This window comes from Mustelus asterias, unplaced genomic scaffold (genome assembly GCF_964213995.1).
Source record: "Mustelus asterias unplaced genomic scaffold, sMusAst1.hap1.1 HAP1_SCAFFOLD_2735, whole genome shotgun sequence".
Lineage (NCBI taxonomy): Eukaryota > Metazoa > Chordata > Chondrichthyes > Carcharhiniformes > Triakidae > Mustelus > Mustelus asterias.
Genome location: NW_027592680.1, coordinates 14,163 through 30,309, shown reverse-complemented (window position 1 = coordinate 30,309; position 16,147 = coordinate 14,163). Strand labels below are relative to the sequence as shown.

The 16,147-nt window shown below is 45.8% G+C and overlaps 1 protein-coding gene across 1 annotated transcript in view; it reads right to left on the bottom strand.

Annotated features, from left to right (window-relative positions):
• LOC144489981 (uncharacterized) overlaps positions 1-16,147 on the bottom strand; it is a 35,558-nt gene that overhangs the window by 11,475 nt on the left and 7,936 nt on the right. Inside the window, exons 3-5 of the mRNA XM_078207805.1 lie at positions 10,471-10,480; positions 6,989-7,636; positions 1,657-1,681 (exon numbers count right to left, since the gene is read on the bottom strand). Coding sequence (XP_078063931.1) covers positions 1,657-1,681; positions 6,989-7,636; positions 10,471-10,480 — 683 coding nt within the window. The remainder of the gene's footprint in view (positions 1-1,656; positions 1,682-6,988; positions 7,637-10,470; positions 10,481-16,147) is intronic.

The window sequence follows — 16,147 nt, the reverse complement described above, 5'->3', positions numbered from 1 at the left end:
TTTAGAACGTCATCCCACCTGCAGAGACACCAGCGAGTTCACACTGGGGAGAGACCATTCGCCTGCTCTGAGTGTGGGAAAGGATTCACTCTGTCATCAAACCTGCTGAGACACAAAGTGACTCACACCAAGGCGAGACCCTTTAAATGATCTGACTGTGGAAGTGGTTTCAAAATCTCTGGTGAACTGGTGACCGACCAGCACATTCACACCGAGGAGAGACCATTCAGCTGCTCTCACTGCTCAAAGAGATTTAGAACATCATCCAACCTGTGAATACACCAACGAGTTCACACTGGGGAGAGGCCGTTCACCTGCTCTGTGTGTGGGATGGGATTCACTGCTTCAACCAACCTGCTGAAGCACAAAAGCACTCACAACAGCGAGAAACCCTTTAAATGCTCTGACTGTGGGAGTAGCTTCCAAAGTGCTGCGGATCTGAGGGACCACCAGTGCATTCACACGGAGGAGAGACTGTTCAGCTGCTCTCATTGCTCAATGAGATTTAAAAGGTCATCAAACCTGCAGGAACACCAGTGAGTTCACACTGGGGAGAGTCCGTTCACCTGCTCTGAGTTGGGAAGAGTTTCAATCAGTAATCCAGCTTGCTGACACACAAAGTCACTCACACCAACGAGAGCCCCTTTAAATGCTCTGACTGAGAGGCCAGGTTCAAAAGCTCTTGTGAACTGATGATCCACCAGCACATTCACACTGAAGAGAGACCATTCAGCTGCTCTCACTGCTCAAAAAGGTTTAGAATATCTTCAGCAGGTTGGTCACCTGCTCTGACTGTGGGAAGGGAGTCACTCAGTCAGCAAACTTGGTGAAGCACCAGCAAGTTCACACCAGGGAGAGACCATTCAGCTGCTCGGTGAGTGCGAAAGGAATTATTCGGTTATCCAGCTTGCCCAGACACAATAACACTCACATCCGGGACAGACCCTTTAAATGTCTGACTGTGGGCCTGGCTTCAAAAACTCTCAAGACCTGATGCCCCACCAGCGCATTCACACCAGGCAGAGGCTGGTCACCTGCTCTGACTGGGAAGGGATTCACTCAGTCAGCAAACTTGGTGAAACACCAGTGAGTTCACAAGTGATTACAGTTCTGGGATTATTCTTGTGAATCTTTCTTGCTCCTTCTCCAGTGCCTCTATTTCCTTTTTCTAAATGGAGATCACAAATAGAACATAGAACAGTACAGCAAAGGAACAGATGTTTTGGCCCACGATGTTGTGTTGAACATGATGCCAAATTAAATTAATCGTTTCTGCCTGCCCTTGGTCCATATTCCTCTATTCCTTATGTATTCATGTGCTTATTTAAAAGCCCCTTAAATGCCCCTATCGTATCTGCCTCCACCACCAACCCTGGCAGTGCGTTCCAGCCACCTACCACTCTCTGTGTAAAAAAACTTATCTCTCACATCTCCTTTGAACTTTCCCTCTCTCACCATCAGTGCGTGTCCCCTGGTATTGGACATACCAACTCTGGGAAAAAGATTCTAACTGTCAGCCCTATCAATGTCTCTCATAATTTTATAGATTTCTATCAGGTCTCCCCTCACCCTCTGCTGCTCCAGAGAAAACAACCCTCGTTTGTCATAACTTATATCATCTAATCCAGGCAGCATCCTGGAAAACCTCCTCTGTACCTTCTTCAAAGCCTCGGCATCCTTTCTGTAAGAGGGCAACCGGAATTGAATGCAATATTTTAAATGAGGCCGAACCGATGTTTTATAAAGCTGCAACATATCATCCTGACTCTTGTACTCAATAAAGGCAAGCATACCATATGCCTTCTTTACAACCTTGTCTACTTGTGTCCAAATTCAGGGAGCTATGGACTTGAACCCCAAGATCCGTCTGTACTTCAATGCTGTTCACGGATCTGCCATTAACTGTATACTTACCCTTAACATTTAATATCCCAACGTGCAGCACCTCACACTTGCCCGGATTAAACTTCATCTGCCATTTCTTCGCCCATATCTGTAGCTGATCTATATCCTGCTGTACCTTTTGACAACCTTTTACACTATCTACAACTCCGCCTAGCTTTGTGTCATCTGCAAACTTACTAACCCACCCATCCACGTTTTCATCCAGGCTTTTATATATATCACGAACAACAGAGATCCCAGTACGGATCCCTGCAGAACACCACTCGTCACGGACCTTCAGCCAGAAAAACACCCTCCACCACTACTCTCTGACTTCTATGGGTAAGTCAATTCTGAAACCAAGCGGCCAAGTTACCGTGAATCCCATGCATCTTAATCTTCTGGATGAGCCGACCATGAGGGACCTTGTCGAAAGCCTTTCTAAAATCCATGTTCACAACATCCACTGCTCTACCCTCATCGACCACCTTCGTCACCCCCTCGATAAAATCGATCAAGTGAGTAAGATGTTGACGGTGCTCCCACTGCAGTCCTGTGATGAAAATATAGACTGGTTGGTGAAATGTAGATAACAGGTAGAATTGATATCGAATGAGGACTTTATACTTTAGAATTGAATACAGGGCTCATTGTTACTAACGGGGAAAGAAGGGTTAAAACCCTTACCCAGAACCCTTTTCACACACACGTGGACATCTCTGAATCTGACACACACCAAATGGAACGTTACACAAGGGGCTGGAATTCACTGGAATTTCTTAACAACCTTTCAATAGAAATGTCCTGGTACCGACCGTGACAAAGGACACAACAGACAGCAAGAACCAGGAGGAACCTTTAACCCAGAGAATGTTAATAACCTTGTTCAGGACACCGGTGCCAGGCACAGGAGGATCCCAGGAAAAACGGAACATTTAATTTCTGTCTGTTTCACAATTCTAAATGACTGATTCTTTAACATAGGAATGTTTAAAAACAGCATTGTGATATTCCAAGGTCAGTGTGTCTGGGAAAGGGGCACACTGATGTGTTTTTATTTTAAACAGGAGGATCCATTGAAAAGCAGCTCTGGACGATACGAGCACCTCCTGACCTTTCAATTCATTTCAAATCACCCATCACTTTCCGTGGAATATTCTTTATTCTTCCCTGGGATGTGAACACTGCTGGCAAAGCCCCAGCACACGTTGCTCATCTCCTAATTGCCCCTGAACGGAGTGACTTGCTCAGCCATTTCAGAGGGGCAGCTAAGAGTCACCCACATTGCTGTGTGGGTCTGGATTCACATGTAGGCCAGACCGGGTAAGGATGGCAGATTTCCCTCCCTAATAGGAGCATTAATAGGGTGAACTGGATGGATTTTTACAACAGTCGATAGTTTCATGGTCACCGTTTCTGACACTAACTTTATATAATTCCAGATTGATTCACTGAATTCAAATCCCACCAGCTGCCTGTCCCCAGATCCTTTGCTGGGTCTCTGCATTACTCGGCCAGAGACATTCCCACCACCTCCCCCGAATGGAATATTCTACACAACGCTTGAGTTAAGTGGGAAGTAGAAAAGAGAGAGGCTTTGACCTTAGGATGACCTCATCACCAACTACAGAAACCTTAAAGCTGACCATTCTGTAAAAGTTTATAAACTTTATTTTTATAAAACACAGAGTAAGAAACAGGTGAAAAGTAACGATGGACGTTCCGACTGACATCAGAAACATTGATTGACCGGATAAACACTCACTGCATCACAGAGCGATCCTCAACCATGAAAGAATTGACCCACTATAAGGAATGAGAGAGCCTTATAAAAAGGGGCAGGAGTTTACACAGAGAGGTGACACCCACAGCTGCTCAGGATGATGGCATTCAGTTCAGGAAGGGAATAAAGTGAGAATCTTTTGTGATTCAAGACAGAAGTATTGAACAATCTGGAATCAGTGCTTCTCGAGCTTGCTGACCAGCCGAACACTTCAGTTAATCTCATCATAAAAACCCCCAGTGTAAATAACATGGATTTGACTGACAAATGTTGAAGTGTTGATTTAGACCCACAAGTTTTGACTTCCCATTTGAGCCTGGGGCACCTTTCTGTCTCTCTATTGCTCATGTCAATGACAGCCAGGCGACGGAGCTGAGGGCTGAATTTAGCTGAGAATAACGAGGCCTGCGCCCCAGTTTGGAAACTGCCCTGGGCGTTGCACTAATAGAGAGACAGGAAGCTGCTGGAGAACTGACTGGGAAATGGGCCTCCAACCAATCAGGGCACCGGAGGAGGTGACCGGGGCTGATGGTGACGTGACCCCCGGGGTTCAGTGTCCCTGTGTCCAAAGCGGGGAGTCACAGGAACAGGGGACAGAGGAGCTGAAGAGAATCCAGTTGTGTCCAGAACATTGTGAACATCCCTTTACTCTGGTTGTCTTTGATCCTCAAGTCATTTTCTGTTTGTTTTAACCATGTTCTGTTTCATTAATAAACTTTTGTCAGTAAAAATATTTGATTGTTTTGGACTTTTCCTGATGAGATTGATGCACTTTAGGGAAAGTGGGTGAGAGGGGTTGGCAGGCTCTTTAACAGAAAGTGAGTCCCTCTGAGGTAATTGGCAAAGGAGCCAGAGGGGGAGATGGGATTTTATTTTTGACTCAGTGATGTTAGAAAATGGGGTTCAGGGAATCAATTAACCCTTTCTCCCCTTTTCCCAAACTCTGAAATGATTCCCAGTGATGACTCTTATTGGTGACAGTGGTTAGATTTTATTCAGTATCAATAAGAGCTGACACAGGCTAATGTCTGAGCAGTCGTATCAAAGTGCAGCAGCATTACCATTACACTCTGGGTAGAAGCAGCATCTCCACGGAAATGCTCCCTGCTCTGCACCAGATGCCATGGCACCAGTCAATGCAATATGTAAAACCTCGACTAATCTCTGTGCTCGGGGAATCCCCTCTTATACTTTGTTACATCACAAAGTCTATGGAGACTGATTTAACCCAATCATTGCCCGGCTAACATTTGAATGAACCAATTACAAAACCTGTCATTGAACCATCTGTACTTGCCCAAGCCACGTCAAACTCTCAAACAATTGTCTTCCCACGCTCCGTCCCTGGTTCAGGGAGTCAGCATTCCCATGCCAAGCAGTGAAAACATGGTGGCCTTGACACACAGGTGTCATCCAGGATTCAAGGCACTCCTGTTTTCTCTGTCCTCTGGGAGCTGTTTATCTCCCTGCTCCCACACAGCAAGTCGTCTGTTCTCAGCTCTGCTGCATTTCTGCTGAAGTTTGGCCCCTTTTACACCTTTCGGATCAATAAAACATTTGGTCAATGACCCAAACCACAACTTCCCATCCTGTCACCTGTCAACCATCCTTACCCAGAGCGTAATCACAACAGGAATAAAAACAGGAGAAGTGTAACAATCAAATTCAAAATAAATGCACAGCCAGTCATAGAATCGAATATCATATTCACTAATTAGCAAGAAAACCCAAAGTAGGGGGTCCCCCAGGATTCTTACAGTCCACACCTTGAGGGGGAGGAGAACTTTCTCTCTGACCCCTCACTCAATTTCACTCCGTTATTTTCGAGTTCTATTCTGGTCCCACCTGGGGTAACATCTAATCAAACTTTTCTCCTGAAGGAACACCGTGAGTTCTCGGTTACTTGTACGTTAGGACAGGTCCTTCAATCAACAGATCAACATGGATGTAAAAGATTCTCCAGCTCTCTCCTTACCCCTGTCCAACTGTGGACAGTTCTTACTCAGTATTATTTCTCCCAAGACCTCAATTGTCCCAATCTATAATATGACCCATTTTACTGTAATTTTCCTCACTTTGTGAGCATGTGCAGTGTGTTTAATTGGATCCTGATTGTTTTGAACTCAGTTTCTCTCTGGAGTGTGTGTCAGTGCCTTGATGATGTCACAATGTTGTCTCAATCCCCTGGCCACATTAACCATTTCATCTCCTGTTGTGTCTCAAGTAGCTGTGTGTGTTTGGGACCCGCTCTTCACTCCATCTCACCATGAATTTAGGCTTGCTATTTTTCACATGTAACAAATCACATCTACACACTCACTCCGGTATCCCAAAATCATGTCACACATTCTTAACTCTCAGATGTATTGATGAAAAGTTCAAAATGAGTGTCTGTCTTTCTTATCTTCCCCTGTTATGGAGCTGATGTTTCATTGAGTGGCTGGGCTTTCAAATGTGGATTTCTTTAAAACAAAGTTCATGGACAAGGATGTAAATATCTCCCAGAGAAAGTGATCAACTTATTCATCCCATCTACACATTCCAGCCTTTCACTGGAATGTAGGTGGACACTAGATTGATATATTCCATTCAACCACACACAAGGTGAGTTATTCCAATTCCCTTATTGTCCTGTTGTGATGTATTTCTTCCAACTAACCACAGGAGACCCAGGGACATGTTACAATAGTTTATTCATGTTTCAAACCTGGAGGGAACAACCCCAGAGAAAGCTCTGGAAGACCACCCTCCTGTGATACAGCTCAAAGTCACAGCTCTGACACAGCTCTCTAATACAGTAATCACAGAGACATCACTCTAATACAACTCTCAGCTCCAAGTCACAGATACAGACAGCTTACACAGTTATTCAATACAGTGAGAAATGCAAGGGTTGTGAGGAAGAATATTTTGGTGCAGCGAATGGTAATGACCTGGAACTCGCTGCCTACAAGGGTGGTGGAAGTGGAGACAATAAACAATTACAAAGGAAATTGGATGGGCATTTGGGGAGTTTCAAACAGAAATGCTGACTAAATATCTCTGAACTTCCTCACAACCGGTCACTCTGTGATCCTTGTGAAATCTGAAACCAGATATTCACAACAAGACTCAAAGAGCATCAGCCCACTGGAGGCAAAGTTGTGAGACCAGCCAGTCCAGCAGAAAGAAACCCTCTGACCCTCCCCATTGACCAACTGTGAGAATGAACAAAATGCAGTCCTGGATGTAATTGAGAGCAGAAACAATAACAGCAGAATCCAACCCCTGGAATCACTCGTGAACCTGTTGGTGTCTCAGCAGCTGGGATGAAACTCTGAATCCCTTCCCACACTGAGAGCAGGTGAATGGCCTCTCTCCAGTGTGAACTCGCTGGTGTGTCTGCAGATTGGATGACTGAGTGAATCCCCTTCCACACTGAGAGCAGGTGAATGGTTTCTCCCCAGTGTGAACTCGCTGGTGTCTCCGCAGGGTGGATGACAGAGTGAATCGCTTCCCACACTGAGAGCATGTGAACGGTTTCCCCCCAGTGTGAACCCGCTGGTGTATCTGCAGATTGGATGACTGACTGAATCCCTTCCCACACTGAGAGCAAGTGAACGGTTTCTCCCCAGTGTGAACTCGCTGGTGTTTCTGCAGGGTGGATGACTGAGTGAATCCCTTCCCACACTGAGAGCAGGTGAATGGCCTCTCCCCAGTGTGAACTCGCTGGTGTGACCGTAGGCTGGATAAGTCAGTGAATCCCTCCCCACACTGAGAGCAGATGAATGGCCTCTCCCCAGTGTGAACTCGCTGGTGTGTCTGCAGCTGGGATAACCGAGTGAATCCCTTCTCACACTGAGAGCAGGTGAATGGTTTCTCCCCAGTGTGAACCTGCTTGTGTCTCCACAGAGCGGATGCCTGAGTGAATCCCTCCCCACACTTAGAGCAAGTGAACGGCCTCTCCCCAGTGTGAACTCGCTGGTGTTGCTTCAGGATGGATAACCGAGTGAATCCCTCTCTACAGTGAGAGCAGATGAACGGCCTCTCCCCAGTGTGGCTGCGCCGATGAGCTTCCAGCAGGGATGGGGTTCTGTATCTCTTCCCACAGTCCGCACATTTCCATGGTTTCTCCATGGTGCAGGTGTCCTTGCCTCTCTCTTGGGTGGACAATCAGTTGAAGCCTCGTTCAAACACAGAACACGAGTACAGTCTCTCCCCGCTGTGAATTATGTGATATTTATTCAGGCTGTGTAACTGGTTAAAGCTCTTTAGTCAGTGCACTGGAAGACTCTCACTCGAGTGTGGCAGTGTGTTGGTGCTTTTCCAGTCACACTGATGTTTGAAATCTTTTCAAATCGACAGACTGGACAAACGTTTCTCCTTCTAGATTCAAAGGCCGATGATATTCAGCTCCCAAGGAATATGACTCTGTCAGATCTCGACGTGACATTTGAGATTTCGGAATGCGATTCCTCTTTCAATATCCTGTAAAATGAGTTTATTAAAGCCATCACTGTCAGAACAGGATAGAAATTCAGAAGACACAATTCCAGTTTCTATGGAACATTATTTCCTCCCTCATTTCCCAAAAGCTGTAAATCTCCATCCCACACACTCTCCCTCCATTCTCACTCTGCTGTATCTAATATTCACCCTCCCAATTCTCCTGAAGGTGCTGATTGAGGCTGATTGACAGATCCATGCTCACTGCTTCCTCTCCAGCACATAGAAATCATAAGAAATCGGAGCTGCAGTTGGCCATTCAGCCCATCGAACTGCCTCAATCATTGATTGAGAATTGGCTGATCGACCTCAGCGTGGGGTGCATAATTCCAAAACTACGCACATACTTGAGTGAGGAAATCCCTCCTCATCTTAACTTTCTCTCCATTTTCCTACCTGTTCCCCATAACGCTTGACGCCTTTATCAATCAAAAATCAGTTTAACTCACCCTGGAATATATTCAATGACTCTCACCCTCCACTCATCCCTGTGGAAAAGAAATCCAAACACTAATGACTCTAATAGGCAAGAGACGAATGACTGGAAATATCTAAGGTAGATACAGTACAATATGAGTTCTGTCTGAAGTTCAATCTTCATTCAGAGAGGAGCAGCTTTGCTGGGCAACAATGGAGGAAGCTGCGTGCAGCCATGCATACAAGTCCCGGACTTTGATTGGCTGGAGGACCAGCGCCCATCCGGTCCTGCACGGGTTGCCATTGGTCAATCTGCCGCATGTAGACAATGTGGGGGCGGAACCCGGGCCCACGTGGGGGGTGGGCGGGGCTTTGACCGCCAGCCGCTCTGAGCTGGTGTCCAATCCGCAGTGTTTTGCTTCTGTAATCGGTGATATTGCTGCCAATGGGACACTGTGTGCTGGGAACGCCCCTCTGAGTCATTGTGACGGCACAATGGAGCCCTGCCTGAATCAGCCAATAGCATTCACTCTGCTCCGCGGTGACGTCTCCGGGTTCAGGCGCGCGGACCCGGGAGCCTCGCCCCCACCCATTGTTCCCCCAGTCTGTACATTCCACACATTGTTAGTCCAGTCAGATAGACATATATCTGTCTGGGAGCCTGCATGGAGATTTCCAGCTCTCTGTGTCCAGGACATGGATCTGTCAATCAGCTTGAATCAGCACCTTCAGGAGAATTGGGAGGGTGAATATTAGATACAGCAGAGTGAGAATGGAGGGAGAGTGTGTGGGACAGGGATTCACAGCTTTTGGGGAATGAGAATTGCTACATCCATCAACCATCCCTGAGCCTTCACAATGAATCTCTCTTCTCAGGACACTCTTATCTCTGACTTTGTCTCTACTTGTAGCTGTCTTACAAAGCAGCTGCCTGTCTGCTGATACGAGAGGCCCTGCTGGGCAAGTTTAATGCTCCATGATTGTGCCTTTAATGACTGAATAGCTATAGGAATGTGGTCAAGCCTGCTAAATCCCATGATGCTTTATATATCAGTCAGTAATTCATTTGTTAACACAGTCCACAAGGATATATAAATACATTTAAAGGCAAAATATTGCGGATGCTGCGATCTGAAACAAAAACAGCAAATGCTGGAAAATCTCAGCGGGTCTGACAGCATCTGTGGAGAACTCTTGACAAAAGGGTCATCCACACTTGAAACGTTGGTCTATTCTCTTTTTAAAATATATATCACACAGCTGCCTCAGCCTTGGCCCACTCTAACAAATACAATTGTGCAACGGTGACTGGCAGGTCAGACAACTGGTCAGAATATTAAAAATGGCCAAGAATGATGAAAAGAATGATAAGGGAGAAAAAATTTGAGTATGAGAGAAAGCTTGTTCGAAGTATAAAGACCGATAACAAATGGAGCACTGGCCATAGAGCAATAAAGCACAGAAACAGGTCCTTGGCCCAACTGGTCCATGCCGACCACTGAACCTGTCCCTCAGAATTCTCTCCAGTCATTTATCCAGCACTGATGTCAGGCTCAGCGGCCTGCAATTACCAGGCTTCTCTTTGCTACTCGTCTTAAACAACGGAACAACATGAGCTTCAATCTTCCAGAACTTTGCCAGTGGAAGAGAAGAAGCAAATATCTCTGCAAGGGCCTCTGCAATTTCTTCCCTAGCCCCCCAAAAGATCCAAGAATACACTTGATCAGGCCCAGGGGATTTATCCACCTTAAAGTGCATTCAGGCTGAAGATATTTCCACCCAAGTAACATGTGTGTGGCCCAATACATAACCTCTTATTTCTTTAGCACCCATGATATTCTCCTCAGTAAACATGGGGAGAAATATTCATTAAAAATCTCAGCCATCTCCTGTGGCTCCACACACAGACAGCTATGCTGATTTTTAAGAAGATCTATTCTGTCTGTAGCCACACTTTTATTCTTAATATAGCTATAGAGCCTCTTGGGATTTTCTTTAACCTTTCCTGCCAGATCTATATCATACCCTCTTTCTGCCCTCCTGATTGCTCTCTGAAGTGTTCTCTTACACTTTTTAATCACATCAAGTGATTCACTTGTCCCTGATTGCCTAAACCCAATGTATGCTTCCTTCTTTTACCTGACCAGAGCCTCAATGTCCCTTGTCAGCCAGGGATCCCTGGCTACATGACCTGAGCAAAGATAACAAGCCTGTACTGTGTTGTCAGCCAGCAGGCTGCTGTGGAAGCTTTCTTCATAACAGAGCAAGAGCGAGCCCTTTCTATATATTTAATTCAAGATTTTATAAGAGATTAGAGGGCAATTTATTTCGTCCATTACTTCAATTGGACTCGTCTCCATTCCCGGTATTTCTGGACCAGACGGGACCATTTCCCTTTTTTCTGGTGGATAATGGAAGTGTCACTGTGATTCTGATTTGATTTATTATTATGTGTATTAGTATACAGTGAAAAGCATTGTTTCTTGCGCGCTATACAAAGCATACCGTTCATAGAGAAGGAAAGGAGAGGGTGCAGAACGTAGTGTTACAGTCTTAGTAAGGTGTAGAGAAAGATCAACTTAATGCAATGCAAGACCATTCAATAGTCTGTTGGCAGCAGGGAAGAAACTGTTCTTGAGTCAGTTGGTACTTGACCTCAGACTTGTGTATCTTTTTCCCGACAGAAGAGAGTATGTCTGGTGTGTGTGAGGTCCTTAATTATGCTAGCTGCTTTGCCGAGGCAGAGGGAAGTGTAGACAGAGTCAATGGATGGGAGGCTAGGTTGTGTGATGGATTGGGCTACATTCACGACCTTTTGTAGTTCCTTGTGGTCTTGGGCAGAATGAATCCCTTCCCACACACAGAATAGGTGACAGGCCTCGCCCCAGTGTGAACTCGATGGTGTCTCAGCAGGTGGGATGACCAAGTGAATCCCCTCCTACACACAGTGCAGGTAAATGGTTTCTCCCTAGTGTGAACTTGCTGATGTACAATGAGGTTGGATGAATACCTAAACATTTTCCCACAGGATGTGCAGCAGAATAGCTTAACCTCAGCGTGAGCTTGCAAGTGTGACTGGAGGCAGAATGAGTCAGCAAATCCCTTCCCACACATGGAGCAGGTGAATGGTCTCTCTCCTGTGTGACTGCGTCGATGCTTTTCCAGCTGGGATGGGTAATTGAATCCCTTCCCACAGTCCTCACATTTCTGTGGTTTCTCCATGGTATCAGGGTCCTTGTGTCTCTCCAGGTTGGATGATCAGTTGAAATCTCGTCCACACACAGAATAAGTGTACAGTTTCTCCTCACTGAATGATGTGATGTTTTTTTCAGACTGTGTAACTGGTTAAAGCTCTTTCCACAGTCAGTTCACTGGAACACTCTCACTTGTGTGTGTGTGTGTGTGTGTGTGTGTGAGAGAGAGAGACTCGGTGCTTTTCCAGTCACACGAATTCTTCAAATCTCTACCCAAGTCAAATCAGAACAAACATTTCTCCTTCCACATTTAAAATCTGATGATATTCAGATCCTGATGAATTGAGCCACTCTGTTTGATCTTGATGTGATGTTTGGTTTGAACTTTTGGCTGTAAATCCTCACTTCCAATATTCTGCAAAAGTTTACAAATTTAATCGCTGTCAGAACAGGATAGAAATTCTGAACAGACAATTCCAGTTTCTCTGGAACATTTTTTCCTCTCTTTTAAATGTCGGTCCCACACACTCTCCCTCCTCCTTGGGCTGAGGTCCCAGTTCAGATGCTGGTCCCACATTCTCTCTCTCTCTCCTCCCTGAGCTAAGATCCCAGTTTAGATGCTGGTCCCACACACTCACCCTCCTCCCTGGGCTGAGATCCCAGTTCAGTGTTTGGATGAGTCTCTCTGTGTCCCCGGGCGGTGCATTGAGAATCCGATCGCCTTCATCCCGATACCGCACCGACACTGCGCATGTTTCATTCTCAGCCCGACCCCGCCCCTCATTCAGTCCGATTGGTTGGAGCATCAGCCGCTCACCCTCTGACCTCCAGCATCTCCTCTTCCGATTGGTCCGGAATCGGTGTCAATCATTGTGTTGGCACATGCGCAGTCGGTAGAGACGGAAGGCAAGAGCTCGAGCGAGAGGTTTTAAAATGCGAGTTTTGCAAAGGGCGAGTGCGGATCCAGAGCCAAAAATAAATCCGTAAACATAAATAGAGCCAGCAGGTAAGTTGGAGAGGCTTCATAAGCCCTCGGCTTCACTAAACCCTCAATAAGCTTTCGGTCCCGCGTTTGCTCGGCGCGGCGATCTTTCTCCAGGAGAGACCCCAGATACCGGCCACCATCTTTATAGAGGCAATCTGCACCAAAGCGCATGCGCTGCTGCCATCTTTATGCGGGGCAATGTGCACTCAAGTGCATGCGCAATCTCCATGCAATCGCAGAATGTACAACATCTGCCTCTTTACCTGCTCATTGCCCAAGGAGAAATACTCCTTTCAGGTGATGCAGCATTTCACTTATACTTCCTCCAACTTGGTGAATTATATTCACTGCTCCCTTTGTGGTCTCCTCTACATTGGGGATATTAAACATACACTGGGTGACTGCTTTGTGGAAACATCTTTCACTCCAGCCCCAAGCTTGACCCCAACCTTCCGGTCACTTACCATTTCAACTCAGCATCTTGCTCTCATGCCCACCCTTGGTCTGCTGCAATGCTTCAGTGATACACAATGCAAACTGAATGAAAAACACCTCATCTTCCAATTGGGCAAGTTACAGTCTTCTGGACTCAACATTGCATTCAACATCTTTAGAATGTGAACTTTCCCTTCCATCTTCACTCTCCTTTTTTGTTTTCTGCTATTCAGTTCCTCTTGGCTTGTCCCAACACAACTGCCCTGCATGGCCACTGTCCCTTGTTGTTCAGTTTTGCTCCCACTGAGTACTGACCTCTGATCTTCCATTAACACATTCCGTATCTAACCTTTGCCACAGTCAACATTCTTCAATCCCTAATGATTCCATTAACACCCTCTTTTTTCTCAAGCCCCTGACATCATTATCAATCTCTCCTTAACTCTGACCGATCACTAGCTTTCCATTCTGCCCCACCCCTCTTCAAGTTTATCATTTATATCTTTTTTATGTTCTGTAGAAGGGTCACATGGACTCAGACATTAACTTTGTTTCTCTCCACAATTGCTCCCATTCTTGCTGAGTTTATCCAGCATTTTCTGTTTTTATGCATGATCTTTATAGGTGGCAATAAGCCATTCATAAAATGTGCGTTCACTGGGACTTTCAGATCAGCAATAATAGAATTGTAAACCCATGGTCGCTCAGTAGTATGGAATTTAAGTATTGCTGATTGAAAGAGATGTGTTTTTGAAGCTTTTCATCTTGCACTCCTCCAGACAGATGCAGAAATACAATTTTTCAAAGCAAACAACAATTGCTGCTGCATGAGGAACATGTATTGACTGGTTCGACAGTCAGTTCTGATTGGTTAGGATGTTGCCATGGAGAATGCACCAGGGAACTATCACTCCTGCCTTTGTTTAGTTTCAGAAAAGGCCCATTGCTTGGACATGTTCCTTCTACATGCAGAGGACAGCTCCCTGTGTTTGACTATATATAGCTGCTCGCAAGTGTAAGTAAAACACTTCACAAGTCCAACTGATAATCTTTACAATTTGGTATGTTTGTGTCTGTCCAGATGAGTATAAGATACAAAAGGTTTTTAGCAATACTCCAGTGCCTTAAAGGACAAAAATACAGCAGCTAGAGGGAGAGGTGAAGGGGGAGGGTTTCAGAGTTTGGGGATGAGAGACTGAAGGCATGGTCTCAAATGGTGGAGCAATTAAATAGTGAATGTACAAGAGGCCAGAATTAGAGCAGCACAGATATCTCAGCGGGTTGCGGGGCTGGAGGATAATATAGAGATAGGGAGGGATGAAGCCCTGGAGAGATTTGAACACAAAGAGGAAAATTTTAAACTAAAGACATGAGTGGGACAGGAATTTGCAACTTTGGGGATCAAGAGATCAAAGTGTTCCATAGGAACTAGAATTTCCTGTTCTTCCGGTGACGACTTTGTAAACTCTTTTTGCAGAGAATTAAAACGGGAGGATTTGCAGACGAGAAACTCAAACCAAGTATCATGTAAAGAGCCGACAGAGTCACTCGATTAATCAGGATTTGAATATCATCAGTCTTCGAATGTGGAAGGAGAAATGTTTGTCTGTTCTGCCTGTGGGAAAAGGTTTGAAATATCAGTGTGAATGGAAAAGCACCGAGACACACACACACCCGAGTGAGAGTGTTCCAGTGAACTGACTGTGGAAAGAGCTTTAACCAGTTACACAGCCTGAAAAAACATCACACAGTTCACAGTGAGGAGAAATTGTCCACGTGTTCTGTGTGTTCATGAGGCTTCAACTGATCATCCAACCTGGAGGGACACAAGGACACCAACACCATGGAGAAACCGTGGAAATGTGGGGAGTGTGGGAAAGGATTCAATTCTCCATCCCTGCTGGAAATTCATCAGCGCAGTCACACTGGGGAGAGGCCGTTCATCTGCTCAGAGTGTGGGAAAGGATTCACTCAGTCATCCCAATTGCTAACACACCAGCGGTTTCACACTGGAGAGAGACCATTCATCTGCTTGGAGTGTGGAAAGAGATTCACTCAGTTATCTGACCTGTCGAGACACCAGCGAGTTCACACTGGGGAGACACAGTTCACCTGCCCTGAGTGTGGAAAAGGATTCATTCAGTCATCCAATCTGCTGAAACACCAGCAAGTTCACACTGGGGAGAGACCATTCACCTGCCCTGTATGTGGGAAAGGATTCACTGGGCCCTCTGATTTGCTAAGTCACCAGCGAATTCACACTGAGGAAAAGCTGTTCAGCTGCACTTCCTGTGGAAAGAGATTCAGGTCTTCAGCCCAGCTCAGTGTACACCAGCGAGTTCACACTGGGGAGAAGCCATTCATCTGCTCTGAGTGTGGGAATAAATTTTCTCAGTTATCTCACCTGCAGACACACCAGCGAACACACACTGGAGAGAGACCATTCACCTGCTCTGAGTGTGGGAACAAATTCACTTGTTCATCGCACCTGAGGAGACACCAGCATGTTCACACAAGGGAGAGGCCATTCACCTGCTCCGAGTGTGGGAAGGGATTCACTCAGTCTGGCAGCCTGCTGCGGCACCAACGAGTTCACAATTAACTGCAGGGATTGGATTCTGCTGTTAGTGCAGTTCAATACTGACAGTTCATAAGTCCATAAGACATAGGAGCAGAATTAGGCCATTCGGCCCATCGAGTCTGCTCCGCCATTCAATCATGGCTGATTTTTTTCTCATGCCCATTCTCCTGCCTTTTCCCCATAACCCCTGATCTCTGATCTATCTCTGTCTTAAAGACACTCAATGACCTGACCTCCACAGCCTTCTGTGGCAAAGAGTTCCACAGATTCACCATTTCCTGGCTGAAGAAATTCCTCCTCATCTCTGTTTTAAAGGATTGTCCCTTTAGCCTGAGGTTGTGGCCTCTGGTTCTAGTTTTATCTAGTTTGGATTTTGTTTTGTT